Source organism: Musca vetustissima, unplaced genomic scaffold, assembly GCF_032173495.1.
Source record: "Musca vetustissima isolate MV318-11 ecotype Yass unplaced genomic scaffold, APGP_CSIRO_Mvet_v1 utg22112, whole genome shotgun sequence".
NCBI classification, from domain to species: domain Eukaryota; kingdom Metazoa; phylum Arthropoda; class Insecta; order Diptera; family Muscidae; genus Musca; species Musca vetustissima.
In genome coordinates, this window is record NW_026875607.1 from 37086 (window position 1) to 54329 (window position 17244).

General features: G+C 32.6%; 1 protein-coding gene across 1 annotated transcript; it reads right to left on the reverse strand.

Annotated features, from left to right (window-relative positions):
• Positions 1 to 16056: 16056 nt before the first annotated feature.
• Positions 16057 to 16743, reverse strand: LOC133338127 (uncharacterized). The gene is made up of 2 exons (XM_061546312.1): positions 16549 to 16743; positions 16057 to 16491 (listed from the first exon to the last, which is right to left on the reverse strand). The coding sequence occupies exons 1-2, from the start codon at positions 16741 to 16743 to the stop codon at positions 16057 to 16059; spliced, it is 630 nt and encodes a 209-aa protein (XP_061402296.1).
• Between the last annotated feature and the right edge of the window lie 501 nt (positions 16744 to 17244).

The window sequence follows — 17244 nt, forward strand, 5'->3', positions numbered from 1 at the left end:
TTATTAAAAAATTAACACCTTGTTGGTCCTTTAAAAATTATTTATTTAAAAAAATATTTCCTTGTGAGTCCTTGAAAAAATATTTGTTAAAAAACTAGCGGGCCCGGCAAAAGTTGTCTTGCATAGCAATATTATTGATGTATAATTCACATAACGATAACCCAATATTAAGTTAGTTTTTTCTACCCTCCACGATTTGAGATAGTTCTCTGAAATTTGCGCATACATTGCTACTACTCCTTGGATATTTGGTTTGAAAATGTTCAATATTAGTTCACTATTTAGGGTAGCCCCCATATAACGGTACTTCGCAATATGATTTTTGTGTATTTCCGTACTTTGAAGATATTGTGCACGGCTATCAACAGAATTGCTTTTTATTTAATATACGGGATACTTATTGGGCAGAAAATCTCTCTACTTAAAATTATCAATATTGGCTCAATTATGCGGATAACCCCTTAATATTCGGTATTTGGCTGTAATTTTATATTTTGGATGATCATTGAGTAGAACATGTTCCTAACAAAATTTGCCCAAGCTTCCGAAAAGACTCCATATAATGGCACTCCACCTTAAACGATCTTGGGCACGTTTTTCAACCTAATCAGCTGTAATTGGTTGTTTTTTTTTTTTTTTTTTGTAGCATGAATCCTACTAAAAATTATCAATAATGTCATTCTGGGATATTGGGGGTGAGACACATTTTTGCGAAAAATTATTTATTAAGGTCCAAGTTGTGATATAGCTATAATCAGGTCTTGCCCCATTTTTTGTATGGTAACATCAACATTTCAGGTACTTTAAGGAACAACATGTTCCTATTATTATTATGGCATGGATCTTAGAATCCGAATACCCTTAATGGACACGCACTTGATTCAGAATGTCTACTGATTTTACATCCTTGCATTAGTCCCAAAATATACGTGCATTCTACAATGATCGCGTGTACATTCAATGATATACTTCTCAATTATATGTTGTATTCTCCCAAGAAATGTTTCAATACAATGTTAATCCAATTGAAAAATTTTTAAATATTTTGAAAAATGTTAATAATTGACAAATGAAGGCTTAAAGGAATGATACGCTACCAATTTTCGTCCAAACTATATCAAAATAACAACTACGACGTGGTGCTATCAAAATAGCTCGATACTAAGTTCGTGGAAATATAGGCTGCATAATATTTTTTGCAAAATTTTCGCGGTTTTCGATTTTTTCTCACCTTTTAAACCTTCCCTAGACCTCCACGAATATTTCAAGACTAAAATCAGACTAACGAACAGCAATTCATGTTTATATATAGACTAGCGTGACCCGTGGCGCTTAGCTGCCCCTACTGAAGTTATCAAATTAAAATTTAGATATGATCAATTAGTAAGGTTCCTATATACAGCTGCAATATTTATTAAATTTAATTTAAAATCAGGTAAACCCTGGTATTTTTATATGCTCGCATTAACACTACAAAAATGTGTGAAATGTCCATGCTGTTTTCGGTAAGGGTGGTAATTTTTGTTTTCTTGAAACACAATTTTTTCGAAATGTAACAGTAATTCAAAAAATATAATGTCAATACTTTTTATCAATTTTACATAATCGATTCCTCCACAAAATGGTATTTATTAAAAAAAATTAGTGGTGTTTCTGAATTTATCCTATACCAGTCTCTGACTTTTTCCAGATAATAAAACGATTTATAATTAAAATGCACACTACTCACTTCAATGTTTTTGTTTTTTTTTTTTTAATCCAAATAACATTAGGTCTGTACTTTTTTTGGTCCAGTACTTTTTTAATAGTAAAGGTAGTAAAAGGGAAATATTTCAAAATCGCGAGTACAAAATAATTTGAAAAGTTCGGGATGGCAATACTTCAAAATCAACATAACAGCTAATCAGAAGTAGGCATTAATTTTTACTATTTTTACTCGCCCAAATTTCTCGAGTAAAAAGTTTACAAAGAGAACGCCATTTTGTTTTGTACTCTCTTAAATTTTATTGAATTGCTGTTCAGGGACGGTTTTCAAGTAAAAAGTTGCAAAACTCGTAAAATTAGAAGATTCTTTTAGGTTCTGGAACGGAACTATTATGTTTGATTTTGTTCAAAATAAACTTGTTTTCACAAACTGACAAAAATGGAAAATTGTAATGTCAACCTTTTTTTCAATTTTACACAATTTTTATTTTTTTTTTTACATATGTACATACATATCCTTATCGTTCGAAAATATATCCTCATCGGATGATTAGTATTTGTATCCATGTTGCTCAACCATATTTTCAAGCCGCTACCCTAAGATATACCCATAGAAAACGTTCGACATATGTATGTACATATGTACATTCCTTAAGATGTATGAATACTTTTGATGTTATTACTCCTCAGTTTGATGTAACCTATGTTACTTCCATGGGATCGCTTGACTTACCATGAACATATTAGTAAAATCTGTTTAGTGGTTTTTCAGGTCAAAAACAATAAGTTTTCTATTTTCTACGTATAGATTTAAATGCAATGAGGTGTGCGTTTTCACTTGTCAGCGGTCATGTTGTGCGGATGATGCGTATTTACACTCATGTTACTCAGCAATAGCTTGAAGTCGGTATCTATAACCGTACTTAAGATATACACAAATTACATGTTCATAATTTTTGAAGTATGATTACGTTCGATGCTATAACACCTCATCTTCGGGAAATCTTAGAAGTTTATATAGCATATGTTATTCCCAGGGCAAGTTATGACGTTCTGTGAAAATCTCAGTAAAATCTTTTCAGCATTTTCAGAGTCTACAAACAAAATATTTTAAATTTTCAATATGCAGATTTTTAAAATGCAGTAAAAAGTGCATTTTCCGTTGATCGTACCATGCTCATTTTTTTATGAATGGTGTGTATTCACACCTTCTTTATTCAGTCAAAATTTGAAAACAGTATCTGTAACCGTTCTTAAGATAAACGCATATCACATGTTCAGAAATTTTGAGGTATGTTTACTATTGATGCTATAACTCCGCATCCACGTGGAATTTTAAAAGTTTATATAGCCTATGTTACTTTCAGGACATATCCCGACATACAGTGTAAATCTCATTAAGATCTGTTCAGCGGTTTTGGCGTCTATCGGTAACATACAAACAAACAAATTTTTTTTCTATTTTATATATATAGAAGATAGATAGACGCCTTGTAGGCCCTTAAAAAATATTTCTTAAAAAAATACAAGCCTTGTGGGCCCTTGAAAATATATTTATTAAAATAATCGCGTCTCGTGAGAATTGGAAAATATTTATCAAAATATTCACGTCTTGTAGGACCTCAAAAAATATTCTTTTAAAAATCCACGCCTTGTAGGACCTCAAAAAATATTCTTTTACAAATCCATGCCTTGTATGACCTCAAAGTTCTTTTAAAAATCCACGCCTTGTAGGACCTCAAAAAAAAGTTCTTTTAAAAACCCACGCCTTGTAGGACCTCAAAAAAATATTCTTTTAAAAACCCACGCCTTGTAGGACCTCAAAAAATATTCTTTTAAAAACCCACGCCTTGTATTACCTAAAAAAAATATTCTTTTAAAAACCCACGCCTTGTAGGACCTAAAAAAATATTCTTTTAAAAACCGCCTTGTATTACCTCAAAAAAATATTCTTTTAAAAACCCACGCCTTGTAGGACCTAAAAAAAAAATTCTTTTAAAAACCGCCTTGTATTACCTCAAAAAAATATTCTTTTAAAACCCACACCTTGTAGGACCTCAAAAAAATATTCTTTTAAACCCACACCTTGTAGGACCTCAAAAAAATATTCTTTTAAAAACCCACGCCTTGTAGGACCTCAAAAAAATATTCTTTTAAAAACCCACGCCTTGTAGGACCTCAAAAAAATATTCTTTTAAAAACCCACGCCTTGTAGGACCTCAAAAAATATTCTTTTAAAAATCCACGCCTTGTAGGATCTCAAACAAATATTCTTTTCAATATCCACGCCTTGTAGGATCTCAAAAAAATATTCTTTTCAAAATCCACGCCTTGTAGGATCTCAAAAAAATATTCTTTTCAAAATCCACGCCTTGTAGGATCTCAAAAAAATATTCTTTTAAAAATCCACGCCTTGTAGGACCTCAAAAAAATATTCTTTTAAAAATCCACGCCTTGTAGTACCTCGGAAAAATATTATTTTAAAAATCCACGCCTTGTAGTACCTCGGAAAAATATTATTTTAAAAATCCACGCCTTGTAGTACCTCGGAAAAATATTATTTTAAAAATCCACGCCTTGTAGTACCTCGGAAAAATATTATTTTAAAAATCCACGCCTTGTAGTACCTCGGAAAAATATTATTTTAAAAATCCACGCCTTGTAGGACCTTAAAAAAAATATTCTTTTAAAAACCCACGCCTTGTAGAACCTCAAAAAATATTCTTTTAATAACCCACGCCTTGTAGGAGCTCAAAAAATATTCTTTTAAAAATCCACGCCTTGTAGTACCTTGGAAAAATATTATTTTATAAATCCACGCCTTGTAGTACCTCGGAAAAATATTATTTTAAAAATCCACGCCTTGTAGGACCTCAAAAAATATTATTTTAAAAACCCACGCCTTGGACCTCAAAAAAATATTCTTTTAAAACCCCACGCCTTGTAGGAGCTCAAAAAAATATTCTTTTAAAACCTCAAAAACCTCAAAACCTCAAAAACCTCAAAAAATATTATTTTAAAAACCCACGCCTTGGACCTCAAAAAAATATTCTTTTAAAACCCCACGCCTTGTAGGAGCTCAAAAAAATATTCTTTTAAAACCTCAAAAACCTCAAAACCTCAAAAACCTCAAAAATATTATATAAAAAATATTATTTTAAATATTATTTTAAAAAAATATTCTTTTAAAACCCCACGCCTTGTAGGAGCTCAAAAAAATATTCTTTTAAAACCCCACGCCTTGTAGGAGCTCAAAAAAATATTCTTTTAAAAATCCACGCCTTGTAGTACCTCGGAAAAATATTATTTTAAAAATCCACGCCTTGTAGGACCTTAAAAAAATATTCTTTTAAAAACCCACGCCTTGTAGGACCTCAAAAAATATTCTTTTAATAACCCACGCCTTGTAGGAGCTCAAAAAATATTCTTTTAAAAATCCACGCCTTTTAGTACCTCGGAAAAATATTATTTTAAAAATCCACGCCTTGTAGGACCTCAAAAAATATTATTTTAAAAACCCACGCCTTGGACCTCAAAAAAATATTCTTTTAAAACCCCACGCCTTGTAGGAGCTCAAAAAAATATTCTTTTAAAACCCCACGCCTTTTAGGAGCTCAAAAAAATATTCTTTTAAAAATCCACGCCTTGTACTACCTTGGAAAAATATTATTTTAAAAATCCACGCCTTGTAGTACCTTGGAAAAATATTATTTTAAAAATCCACGCCTTGTAGTGCCTCATGTCATGTGAGGCATTGAAAAAAAATTATTTTAAAAATCCACAACTTGTAAGGCTTTAGAAAAATATTATTTTAAAAATCAACGCCTTTTGAGGCCTTGAAAAAATATTTATTAAAAAATCAAAAAAAAAATCTTTAAAAATCCTTGTTTGTCCTTGAAAATACTTTTGTTATAAATCTATGCCTCGTTGAACTTGATCCACTGTACCACCCACTATTACTTAATATTTTTTCTTTATTCTTGTTTGTTACACCCACTCTTAGATAATTGCATTAGCATTAATTGAATTTAAAATGGTTTTAAGTATCATGTAAAATAAAAAAAACTGTGTAGAGAACATGAAAAGGCATAGAAACTAATGAAGAAGTTGGTAGAAAAAATAATAAATTGTATAAATCAAAAAAATCAAGCTGTGAACATATTTCATTCTATTTCTGGAGTAACTCTATCATGTTTGTGTCTTAAGTCTTTTGTATAAAATATTCAAATAGAATATTCATGTAATATCATATTATTCATATGCATAATCTTATTACATATAAACGGATATTGAAATATTTTCACAATTTATTACATATTCCTCTAAACAAAAGGTGTGTCAAAAATACAATTCTTGTAGTTGAAAAATATCTGTCATTTTTTACACCTGTAACAAGAAACACCTACATCTAATTTTTGCCTATGACCAGCTGATTGACTGTTTGCATATATGTATGACTGTCATACATATATTTGTTTTGGCTATCTCTTCTAACATCTGTCCGTCATGTATTGACTTAAGAGTCCTCCTTTTTTGGCATGTGCATTTTCTAATTCTTGTTGTTTTGTTGTTCGATAGAAAAGGTCTAGGGACTCATCATTCTGCACATTGGATATAATTATAGGTGTCAAGTGGCCAGTTACAATTCAAATTGTTTAGAATTTCAAATACAAAAACAATGTTTTTGGAAGGTGTTGGATGTTTGATAATTATAATAATTAAAAAAGTGACCAAATTATTCGAACCCAATGATGATTATTAGAAAAAAATATGCCTATAGCCAGCAAATAGCCCTATAGGGACACTTATTTAAATTTACTCAATAGATATACTCAAGAGGTACTAACCAACATCCCAATTAACAACAAAAGTCAATTGCTGGGACCTTTTATAATGTAATCATTCTTCTATTTTTAATAATAAACATTAAGCTTTCAATGTCTTTGAAAAAACATGTATTAGAAATCCACGCCTTGTTGGTCCATGAAACTATAATCGAAACGAGTAAAAAGCGGTTAAGTGCGGCTGGGCCGAATTTTTTTATTCCCTCCGCCATGTGGGGTATATACGGTACATTTAGTCTAGTAATTTTAACATAGCAAACATTGGCATTTTCTGGGAAGAAGGAGATGAAGCTGCAGCGCAAAATTGCATCATTTTCGATTGGGAAACGCAGCTAAGACCCGAAAATCTATTAGACCGCGTTTTCTCTACATTTAGCGTTATAAAATTAATTTTCGAAGTGACCCAGAAAAACCAAAGGTATTTTCGTGGTGCAGGGACTACAACTATACGGAATTTGTACATTAGAACCCCTGAAAATTTTTCGTGTCGCACAGTGTAATTATTGCAGAAAAGTTTTCAATATACATATAACCAACATCAATCTCCCATTGTCCAATAGACTGGATCGGTTCCATACCAAACCAAGACAGGAAAGTAGTAAAGTCGGACTGGGCCGACTATATGAACCCTTCACCACTTTGGTTATATTCTACATATGTATCCTAAAAGACGTCGCCTTTTTGAAGGAACTTTGACATGGAATTGAATGAACTTAAATATGTGATTTTTATCTATATCTAAACCGACTAGCACCAATCACTACACATTTCATTCTTCAACCTATGCTAAATCGATTTTAAGCAAACATGACACACGCTATTCGGTAAGCTGCACTGTTTAAAATTTAATTTATGGTGTACAATTAACATGAATAAGACGAAATTATATATGGAAGGTATCCTATATCTAAACAGATATCAAGGAAGCTTGCCAGAGATTAATTTATATTAACTTCAGTACGTTGTGTCAATCGTCCTAGCAATTGATTTTTAGTGCAACATTAACTTAAAATCGGACGAAAATATATATAGGAGGTGTACACATCATTCTAGGCTTAGTTCAGTACGGTATAACAAAATCCGTGCAAATCGAGATATATTTATAGGGATTTTGGTGCACCATATACCTAAAATCGGGCGAAACTATATATGGGAGCTATATCTAAATCTGAACCGATTTTCTGCAATTTCAATAGTGTTCGTCCTTGGTCCAAACTAATGGACTGTGCCAAATTTCATTCAATTCGGATCATAAATGCGACCTGTACTTTGCTCACAAAAATACATGGACGGACGGACGGACAGACATGCATAAATCGACTCAGAGAGTGATTCTATGCATATTCTCAAAAGGAACCATGGGTCTATCTCGATTGTTTTTGCCTGTTACAAACATATGTATATAGACATAATACCCTGTACCACAGTGTGGTGAAGGGTATAAATATGTTTTTGAATTCGTATTGATCTTCAATAATATATCAATTTCAAATGCAGACACTATCTTCCTCACAATATACGATATGAATTGTCGCTACCGCCATCTATCGGAATATGGTAAAAACTAACTCTAGTGACGAATAGGAAAAATAACTAACATCATTATGTTTATACAACAGTTTGTCTCTACTTGAATGAACTGTATTATCGACTTTTAGCTACAATATGAGGATATGGGTATTTCCAGTATTAAATTAACACTAGATTGCCGAAGGCAGTCATTTTGACCGGTTTTCAATTTCAAGAAAAACAATTGTGTATATTATGACCCATCTTTTTAAAAATTTGAAACTTTTTGTATCACATAGAACTACGTTTATTAATCATAGTAGCTGATTCCTCCCCTCTCTCATTCCCCGTATTAACATGTGCTACCAATATTGCCTAAAAGCGGTCATTTTGACCTTTTGTGAAATATTAAATAATCAAACTACTTTTATTATTGTATAAAGTAAATTTCTTATATGACTCGACTAGAAATTTTATATTTCTAGTCGAGTTCACTCATAGAGTAAAGACTTCCTCTTTTTCGAACATTTTGTCCGCGCTCTTATTTTTCAAAAGGGGAAACTCTAGAGCTCTACCACCGAAAACAAATAATAACAACGTTTTGTATGATTGTAAATAATGTAAAAAATATTAAAAATTATTTAAAAAACTCTTTCAGAAAAAAAACTCTTTCAGAATGTGGTCATTTTGACCGATTTTAGGCAATATAGGTATATACAAAATTCCCGTCTTTCTAGTGTTAATTAATTTAACCCTACGACTAATAACAGGTCACATTTGTACCCTTTTTATTAAAAATTCTGTAAAATGTTCAATAATGGAGATATGTGATATTTTTACACATAATTGACGATAATATATTAATAACCGTGGTTCGTTTGTACCCACCCAAAGTTAGAGCTGTTATTCATTCAAAAAAAGGACTAACATGCGTTTTTTATAAAGTAGTCAATGGTTCTGAGCTATATGTACGTACCTAAATTTATATTTATACATTAAATAAATATATATTAAATTTCATGTTTAGATGGAAATCAATCTACAACAAGAAAGCTACAAAAATTTGGCGAGGAGTTGGGGAACGCCTAAATTAGGTCCCTGTAAAAACTAATTAAAAAACCAGTGAGCGGAGCAGTATAGTCGGACGGGGCCGACCATACGATAATTACATACAAATTTTCTGCGGATGTTTATTCCGAGCCTGGGCAATATTTCGTGATATTTGCACCCTATTGCCCGATTAGAGTAAACAGTTCCTCTTCCTCACACTGACATATTTTCTGAATATTACGAGTATTCAGTATAGCTATTGTCCAGATTCCCTTCACAGTGGGTTGTGTTGTGATGTTCGGCTTTCATTTGTGGTATATAGATCGACTCGAAAATAACACAAAAAATTAAGTTTACGGTCGACTTCATTCCAAAATTTTTATCTGATCATCACCGAAAATTATAGGCGGCCTCTGGAGCGACCAGAAGAACCGACAAAAATTTAGTATTTGGTCCATTTCATCCCCTAAATATTAACCGATCTTTCCCAAAAACAATAGGGGTCTTCATTGGCCAGAATCCATCCTACATGCAAAATTTCGTGAAGATTGGTCCATAACTGTGGCCTGTATCGTGTTTACAAATTATAATGGACAGACGGACGGTCGGACGGACGGACACACATGTCTAGATCGACTCAGCTAGTCGAGATATGACGATCGGTATACTTAAAGGTGGGTCTAGGACCAATATTTCGCGGCGTTACAAACTTTTGGGGCTGCACAAAGGTATAATAACCTGACAATATAGTTGTGTAGGGTATAATTAACTAATTAAAATTAATTAATTAAAAAACTAAATCGAAATTACTATGATTATTTTAGATAGATTATTATTAAAATTTTAATTTTAATATCCTACATGTAGCTCAGATCCGTATTAACTAATTTACCAAAGAAAACATGATATTCCTCTTTCTAAATAAATTACAAGGCAACATTTAAATGGGTACAAATGTACAAATGTTATTGATTTACGTATACCTTTTTTGCCCGTAGGTTTAAAACGTTACCCGATGGCCAATGTTTGAGTTTTGAATTTTTTTACATAGAGAATTTTTGAATTTGGATATTTAAGAATGTTCGGAAAGGCACACAGGACAGGACATACATATATCTATTTCGCGATTCGAGGGTTGAAATCCATCATATAAAGTTAAATGCCTTATGGCACCCTTTGTGTTAAGCACACGGGAAGAGCTAGAACTCTCGAGTGTGAGTCACTGATGGAATGTTATAAAGATGTACAAAGTGGTTTTGGAAATTCGACCTATAAGAGTACGAAAATACTAAACTTTACTATATTTAGTTCTAATTGTTATATATATATATATATATATAGCCAAAATCTTGAAATAAAGAACTGAAGTTCTTAAATTTGGACTTACGATTACTATTAAAGAGCAGGATTGAATAGTTTTTGAAATACGTACTTATAAATACAAAACTTACTGAATTTGATATAATTTGGGCTTTGGTGGAATTAAGATTTCTGTTAGGATTGATGTTGTTTTAGAAATTCTTACTTATGAGTATGAAAAGATAGATAGATTTGTGTAAATGGATAGGACTGGAATCCTGAGAGATATAGATAACTATTGGAAAGTCGAATTTATGTATACGAATAGTACTAAATTTGCAACAATTTGGATAACGGAGAGATCTGGAAACCTACAATTTGGAATAATGACTACCGAGATATGTGGGTAGTTTTTAAAATTTATTCTTTTGTGAAGTAAACGGTACTAAATTATGTACAATTTGATTTTTTGTGAACGTATAGAGCTGGACTCCTGAATTTTTGAATAAAAATTATTGTTGCATTGTAGGGTTGAAGTAATTTAGGAAATTCGTACTTATGGTTAATCAGCAATATTAAATTTAGTACAAGTTGGATTTTCGGTAAACGGAAACCTAAAATGTGGGATATTGAGTGTTGTTTGAGCGTAGAATTGAGACATGCAGGTAGTCTTGAATGTGTGTTCGAAAAGTGCTGAATTGAACTAAAGGTAGAACCTATACGTATTTGATAAAATATATAATTGGAATTCTGATCACTTTTGAATCTGTGTAATGGAATAAGAATGATATTTCGAAAATTAGTGTTTATGTGTATGAAGAGTACTAAATGGTAATGAACTTGATATTTGATGTAGGAATTCGTGATTTCGATATTCATGATTTCCATATAAAACATTATTTATTTCTTCAATAATGTTGGCGGTTTATTTGGGATACCATTTGTATTTTGTTTTTGCAAAATAGTCAGGCTGAAGCCCAGTTTGTTGTTGTTGTTTTTTTTTTAACAACAAACTAAGGGAACTGATAAGGATCAGTGGCGTGATCCGAAACTATAGTCTTCCTTGCCTTACCCCTCGGCAAACAATGCCATACATTTCTCACTAGTAGTTCTTATTTTGCAAAAATATTATTTATTTCTTTATGGCAAAGATTTTTTTTTGGAGATTCGACTAGGATTCTTTGTTTATTCTCTGAAAACACGAATTTCTTACTCGCTTATAAAATTAAGCTTAAACTATAAAAATACCTAAGATGGTTTGAAATATTATACGACGTTTTTTCTCCCTTCAAAAATAAATAGACAATGCAGATAAAAACTTTAAAATAAAAGTTTTGGTTGGAAATATCAGTATACGTAGACACCAGTCTACATAACTCCCACATACGAGAACAAACAGCCATATAATTGGTATCAATTTAAAGGTCAACCACTCCTATTAAATATACTATAAACTTCTCGGGTCTGTATCCTTCAGGAGCAAATACATACGTTCCAGAATCTTGTTGATTGAACATATCCCTTTCTCTGTGTAACATTCCGTGATGTTCGGATCATAATTGTGGCGTCGAGAAAATCAGAGAGCGTCCAGAAAATCAGACAAAAATAAAATTTTTGGTCATTTCATCCCCTATATATTAACGATCATTACCAAAAAAACAATAGGGGTCTTCTTTGACCAGAGCGCGTTCTACATGCAAAATTTCGTGAAGATTGGTCAATAACTGTGGCCTGTATCCTGTTTACAAATTAAAACGGACAGACACACGTGTCTAAATCGACTCTGCTAGGAGATATTATCGTTATAGTAAACGGTGGGTCTTGGGGCAGCACGAAGCTATAATACCCTGACAACATAGTTGTGTAGGGTGTAAAATTGAATCCCAAATTACAACATCTTCTATGGTAAAACTTTCAAAAAGGGGTGGTACGATAATATGGAGGACCGACCTCTTTATATAATATTGCACTCCATATCGCGATTTAAATAGGCAGTCAGACGGAAATGACCACATCGCACAGTGGGAGAAAATACCGATTAAAACATTAATGAAGTTTTAAAGTAGAATGATGAGAGTACTTAAGTCCGTATAAAATAATCCGAATTAATAAACTTGAACGGAATAACGGTACATTTAAAATAGAAATTTTTTTCAATGTTAAAATGGTATTTTTTAGCTATAAAATTGCGATGGTCGTGTGCATTCTGTGAATATATTATTATAAAATTTTGTCCGTTTTTGATATATAGTATTTCTATTTAATTAATTGGTATAGTTATATAACCCATAAGTTATTTTAATTTAGGAGTTTCGGGCTAAATATATGTAAGGTCCATTTTTTTAAATTCTTTCAATTAAAATAGGGGTTTAGTATGGAGTGCAGTCGAGTTCAGCGTTGATTTTTGTTTTATTTTTCTTGTGTGTCTGTCTAGAACATCATACTAATTTTTTTCCTGCGACTTCCTGCGACTCTCGGATTTATGGCAATTTTTTGAAAAAAATGCGAATTTGGTGTAGGAAGCTTTTTTAAGGTTTTGTTCAAATAAAATTAAAAATTTGTGAATTTTTTTTGATATAATTCATCAAATATGATTTGGAATAGATCACAGCATATCAGATAAGAAAAAACAAGTTCAAAATGTCCATCCTAAGGTTCCAGAGTACTAGGTGTGAGTATGAAAATGAGGGTATTTAAGTAAGCTGCTCCAACCGTTGATTTTAAACTCATGCACTGAATATACATTTACTCCAAATGTCTTTCTAAATAAAAATTGAAATTACAACGTAATCGGTTTACGATTTTTGTGGAGGTGGAGTTTATGGACTTTTATTATACCTGTTATGGGGTTTCCAATGACTGACATGACTTCGGATAATTTTATGACTTTGTCATACGAATTTCGTTAGGGTCGGATACAAGTATCAGTTACCTATGAATGCAAAAATACATATTATTTATAGATTTTTCTAACCATGAATGAAAAATCCGGATTTAACAAATGTTCATTCATAGATTTTCTCATTCAATAAGTGTCAAAGAACGGGATTATACAAGTTATAAACAAGTGAATGGCGATTTATTTTAGTTCATAAACAAGTGAAGTGGAAAAATGACAAATTTGTACAGAGAGCTCTTTGAAGTTTGGCTAAAATCTAAAAATGGTTCTGATGTAAAAGAATATATATTAAATGGACTTGGAGTTAATGCTACCGATTATGAAACGCTAAAGGGATTTGTAGAACAGTTACCACGCTATGTACGCGGTTTAAAACGAAATGGATGGCCGCCAGAAGGAACACAAAACAAATGGAGCGTCAGCATGAAAATTGGCTGATATAATTAAATGTGCAGCTTTGCCCATAGGAATGTTGTCTGAAGAAGCCATGGAATCCAGAAATAAGGACTTTCGGAACTACAGGGAACTGTACACCAGAAAAATTAGTCGTGAGGAAACAATGAGGGATCTTTTCAATAGGTTGCTATTTTCTTCTGATCCAAAAATATCAAGTTTGTCTCGTAGTACATCTCGTAACCATCGATATTGTGAGCCACTATCTGAAGAAGTCCTTAAACTACTTCAGATAATGTTTTAGATATATAATAGCTGTGTTCCCAAACCTGCAATATAGTACCATATTGTACTAGTTTTGCAATTGTTGCTAGAAAAGCGTTTCCTTAGTAGTAAATTATGAATTTGACATTTGATTGCCAGAGATATACAGTCCGAAATAAAGCATATGAAAGTTAGGGCTTCAACAAAAGGGACACACGCACAGGCGCACACACATTTGCTTTAAAAAAAAAACAAATAAGAGATTTAAAAATGGACAAACAGTTTTTTTATTCTCTTTTGAATGAAGATAAATGGCTGGCAGAAGATTCAGATGAAGATACTCCAATCCAAAATATCTTGGGCTTAAGACAGGTTTAGGGGCTCCACTTGGATCGCTTTGACATTTTTACAGTAAGTAGTCCTCGGTGAACTGATTACAGTGATATGGGGAGAAATGCATACTTCCCGAGATATGGGCCTTGAAAGTTCGGAGAGTATGTTGTTTTAATTAGCCGTATCATTTTAAAGGTGGTTTGTGGTTTGTGCTATATAACTAGATGAATATATTGCGTAGCCATGTATGAGCCTTTCCATATGTGAATGTCTTATTCTTAAGTTCTCTAAAAAATACCCGGTATAACCTTTTAATGATACCCATAATGCCTTGGTGGCAATAAAAAAAGGGTTGTTTTAAACAAAATATGTTCCGTAATTGCAAGGCCAATATCTCGGGAAGTATGCATTTTCCCACATGGAATGTATATCACTGTAATCCGCACAAGGAGGGCTACTTACGGTAATCATTTCAAAATGATCCGAATGGAGCCCCTAAACTTGACTTGTTTCATATCTTGTTGTTCTAGTTCGCAAAATATCTACCAATTTCAATAGCATTAACATTATGGGAGCGTCCAGTCATGTTAGCCTTTCCCGGCTCGGAGTCGTCAGAAACTCCACTTCCAAATATTCGATAAGGCTTTCCTCTAAATTATACAAATAAAAAAATAAACAAAAAATATTTATATTATCAAAATCACGCAATGGACGCCGTTTAACTTTTTTTTGTGCATTAGGTTTCTGTAGTCTTTTTTTTGTCCTTAACAAATGAAATTGTTGATTTTGACGTTTCTTCATGTTTTAACTATTTTTCGTTCCTTTACTTTTTGCGCTAATCTTGTATGTGAGAGTAATTTTCACCTAAAAATTTAAGTTTTTTCTAAAAAAATCGGCGCTTAATGGGTTAAGCTTGGATTTTTAAGGCCCTCAAAGCAATACGCATAGATTATAAAGAATATATACATTTTGCTAAGGCAAAAATGTGCATCATCGATATATTGGTTTTAGTCCCCAATGTAGAGTCGATTTGGAAATGTCTGTCCGACAACTCAGAAAGTGAATATCCGACATTACACTGTAATTCCGTTGGACTAATAGTCCAATCGGTTTCAAATGGTAACACGTTAATCAGTATGTACATGGCTATCCTATGAACTAGTATAATGTAATCGGTCAAGATCTTCCTCATTTTCTAATATGTCCGAAAAATTTTGTTAATTTTTGTGGGAAGATAATAATTTTAGTTCATACCAGAGGCAGGCATGCATTCTTTTGGATGACGTTGGAATCTTTGAAATCGGATGCTCCAGTGATGAAATCATGCCCGCCGTCGGAAAGAAGGACTTTTTTATTTAAAATTCATTTTCTTATCCTTTATGCTTTCAAGTACTTATATAAAAGTCTTCAATGTAATGCACGTCCATTTGCCAGCCGGCTGAAAATCGTAAAAATTTAAAAAGAGAATTGGTCGGAGCAATATCCGTGGATTTTCAAGTAGTTTTTAAAATTGGAGGCAATCTTAATAGCAGAAACCGGGATTTTGAATAGAAAGTGTTGACTGTTTGCATAATTATTGACATTTTATTAAATATATTCTTATTGATCATCATTTCTTAAACACAATCCATGGATATATGTATGTAATGTAAGTGACTAGAATAATACTCATTTGTTTGCATATGAAATATACAAGTTTCATACAACTCTTGCAAATAATATACTAAAATACTTTATCGAACTTCTCAAACGTTTGATCCACTAATAACTATTATATCTTAAAAATTCCGAAGCATAAGGGCCATCAAAACCGCCATCACGTGTATAGAGAGCATAATCTGTACCATCTGCATCGACAGCATTTTCCATTAGCGGAATATAATTACCCACGCTGATGCCTTGTTTTAATAGCTGATCTGGCTTCAGGCCCAAAGAGCTAACTTTACCATAGAGTTCAGCATCCAATTGTAAAGCTCGATCGAAATCTTTCCAATGGACAAACTTGACATTATCACGTGGTATTGCATTCTTATTCAATAATTCTCTCAATGTATTCGAATTTACCGGCTGCACTACACTCAATTCATTTTCTGAGGCCAGTAATGACAATTGGGGACTCATGAGAACCCGTTTGCCAACCGATTTCATTGATTTTATTTGCTTTAGCCAATGTACGAGGGTATTTAATTCATTGTCCTGGAAAAATATAACATTATTTTAACAGTAAAATTAACACATTTTTAATTTACTTACACTTAGTACACTCCTGCCCATTCGTGGCACCGACTTGTAATTACCCCAAAGTCCGTGGCCGAAATCCTTGTCGGATCTTTTGCCTAAGCGTGGTACATTTTTGGTAATTTTCAAAAAGAATCCCGGACTATCCTCAGCATCGCCAAGTCCTAGCCACAATATCGATGCAAATGAAATCAAAAGGATACAACGCATTTTGGAAGTATCCTGAATGATTGGTATTGATTCAATTGGTTTAGAGCCTTCTTTCCGTTGAAGTTTGATGATATATATCGACAAACTTCAACTTTACACTGAATACAAATTCAATTGAAGTTTATCTTTTATATTTGGTTTGTAATCACATTGCCATTGATATGGTGCTGAAGACACCTTATGGTAAATTGGGGTCAACAGAAGGTGTCGAAAAATATATGCGGGCCCTTTATTTTAATTTTACATGTTGTGTTCTTATTCTAAAAGGGTAGTGGAAAGATAAGTTCATAACATTGTGACACAAAGTTGAGCTCATGGTCTGGGAGTGGAAAAATTCCTTATGGGAATGAAAGCCTTTGGCGAATATGGGCTGGTAAATGAAAACCAATGCATGTTAGGGTTTGTAACATTACACATATATAATTTTTGGCGCTTAAAGAAAAGTCCTTATGGCGTGCATGATAACTCCTCACTGGAACATCGGAATCCGGAAATTCCAAG

Bases quoted from the DNA above. Each gene is read 5' to 3' on its own strand.
- LOC133338127 (XM_061546312.1), bottom strand. From the start codon at position 16,743: ATGCGTTGTATCCTTTTGATTTCATTTGCATCGATATTGTGGCTAGGA. The intron at 16,492-16,548 runs GTAAGTAAATTA...ATATTTTTCCAG, and splicing joins TGGGCAGGAGTGTACTAAGT to GACAATGAATTAAATACCCT.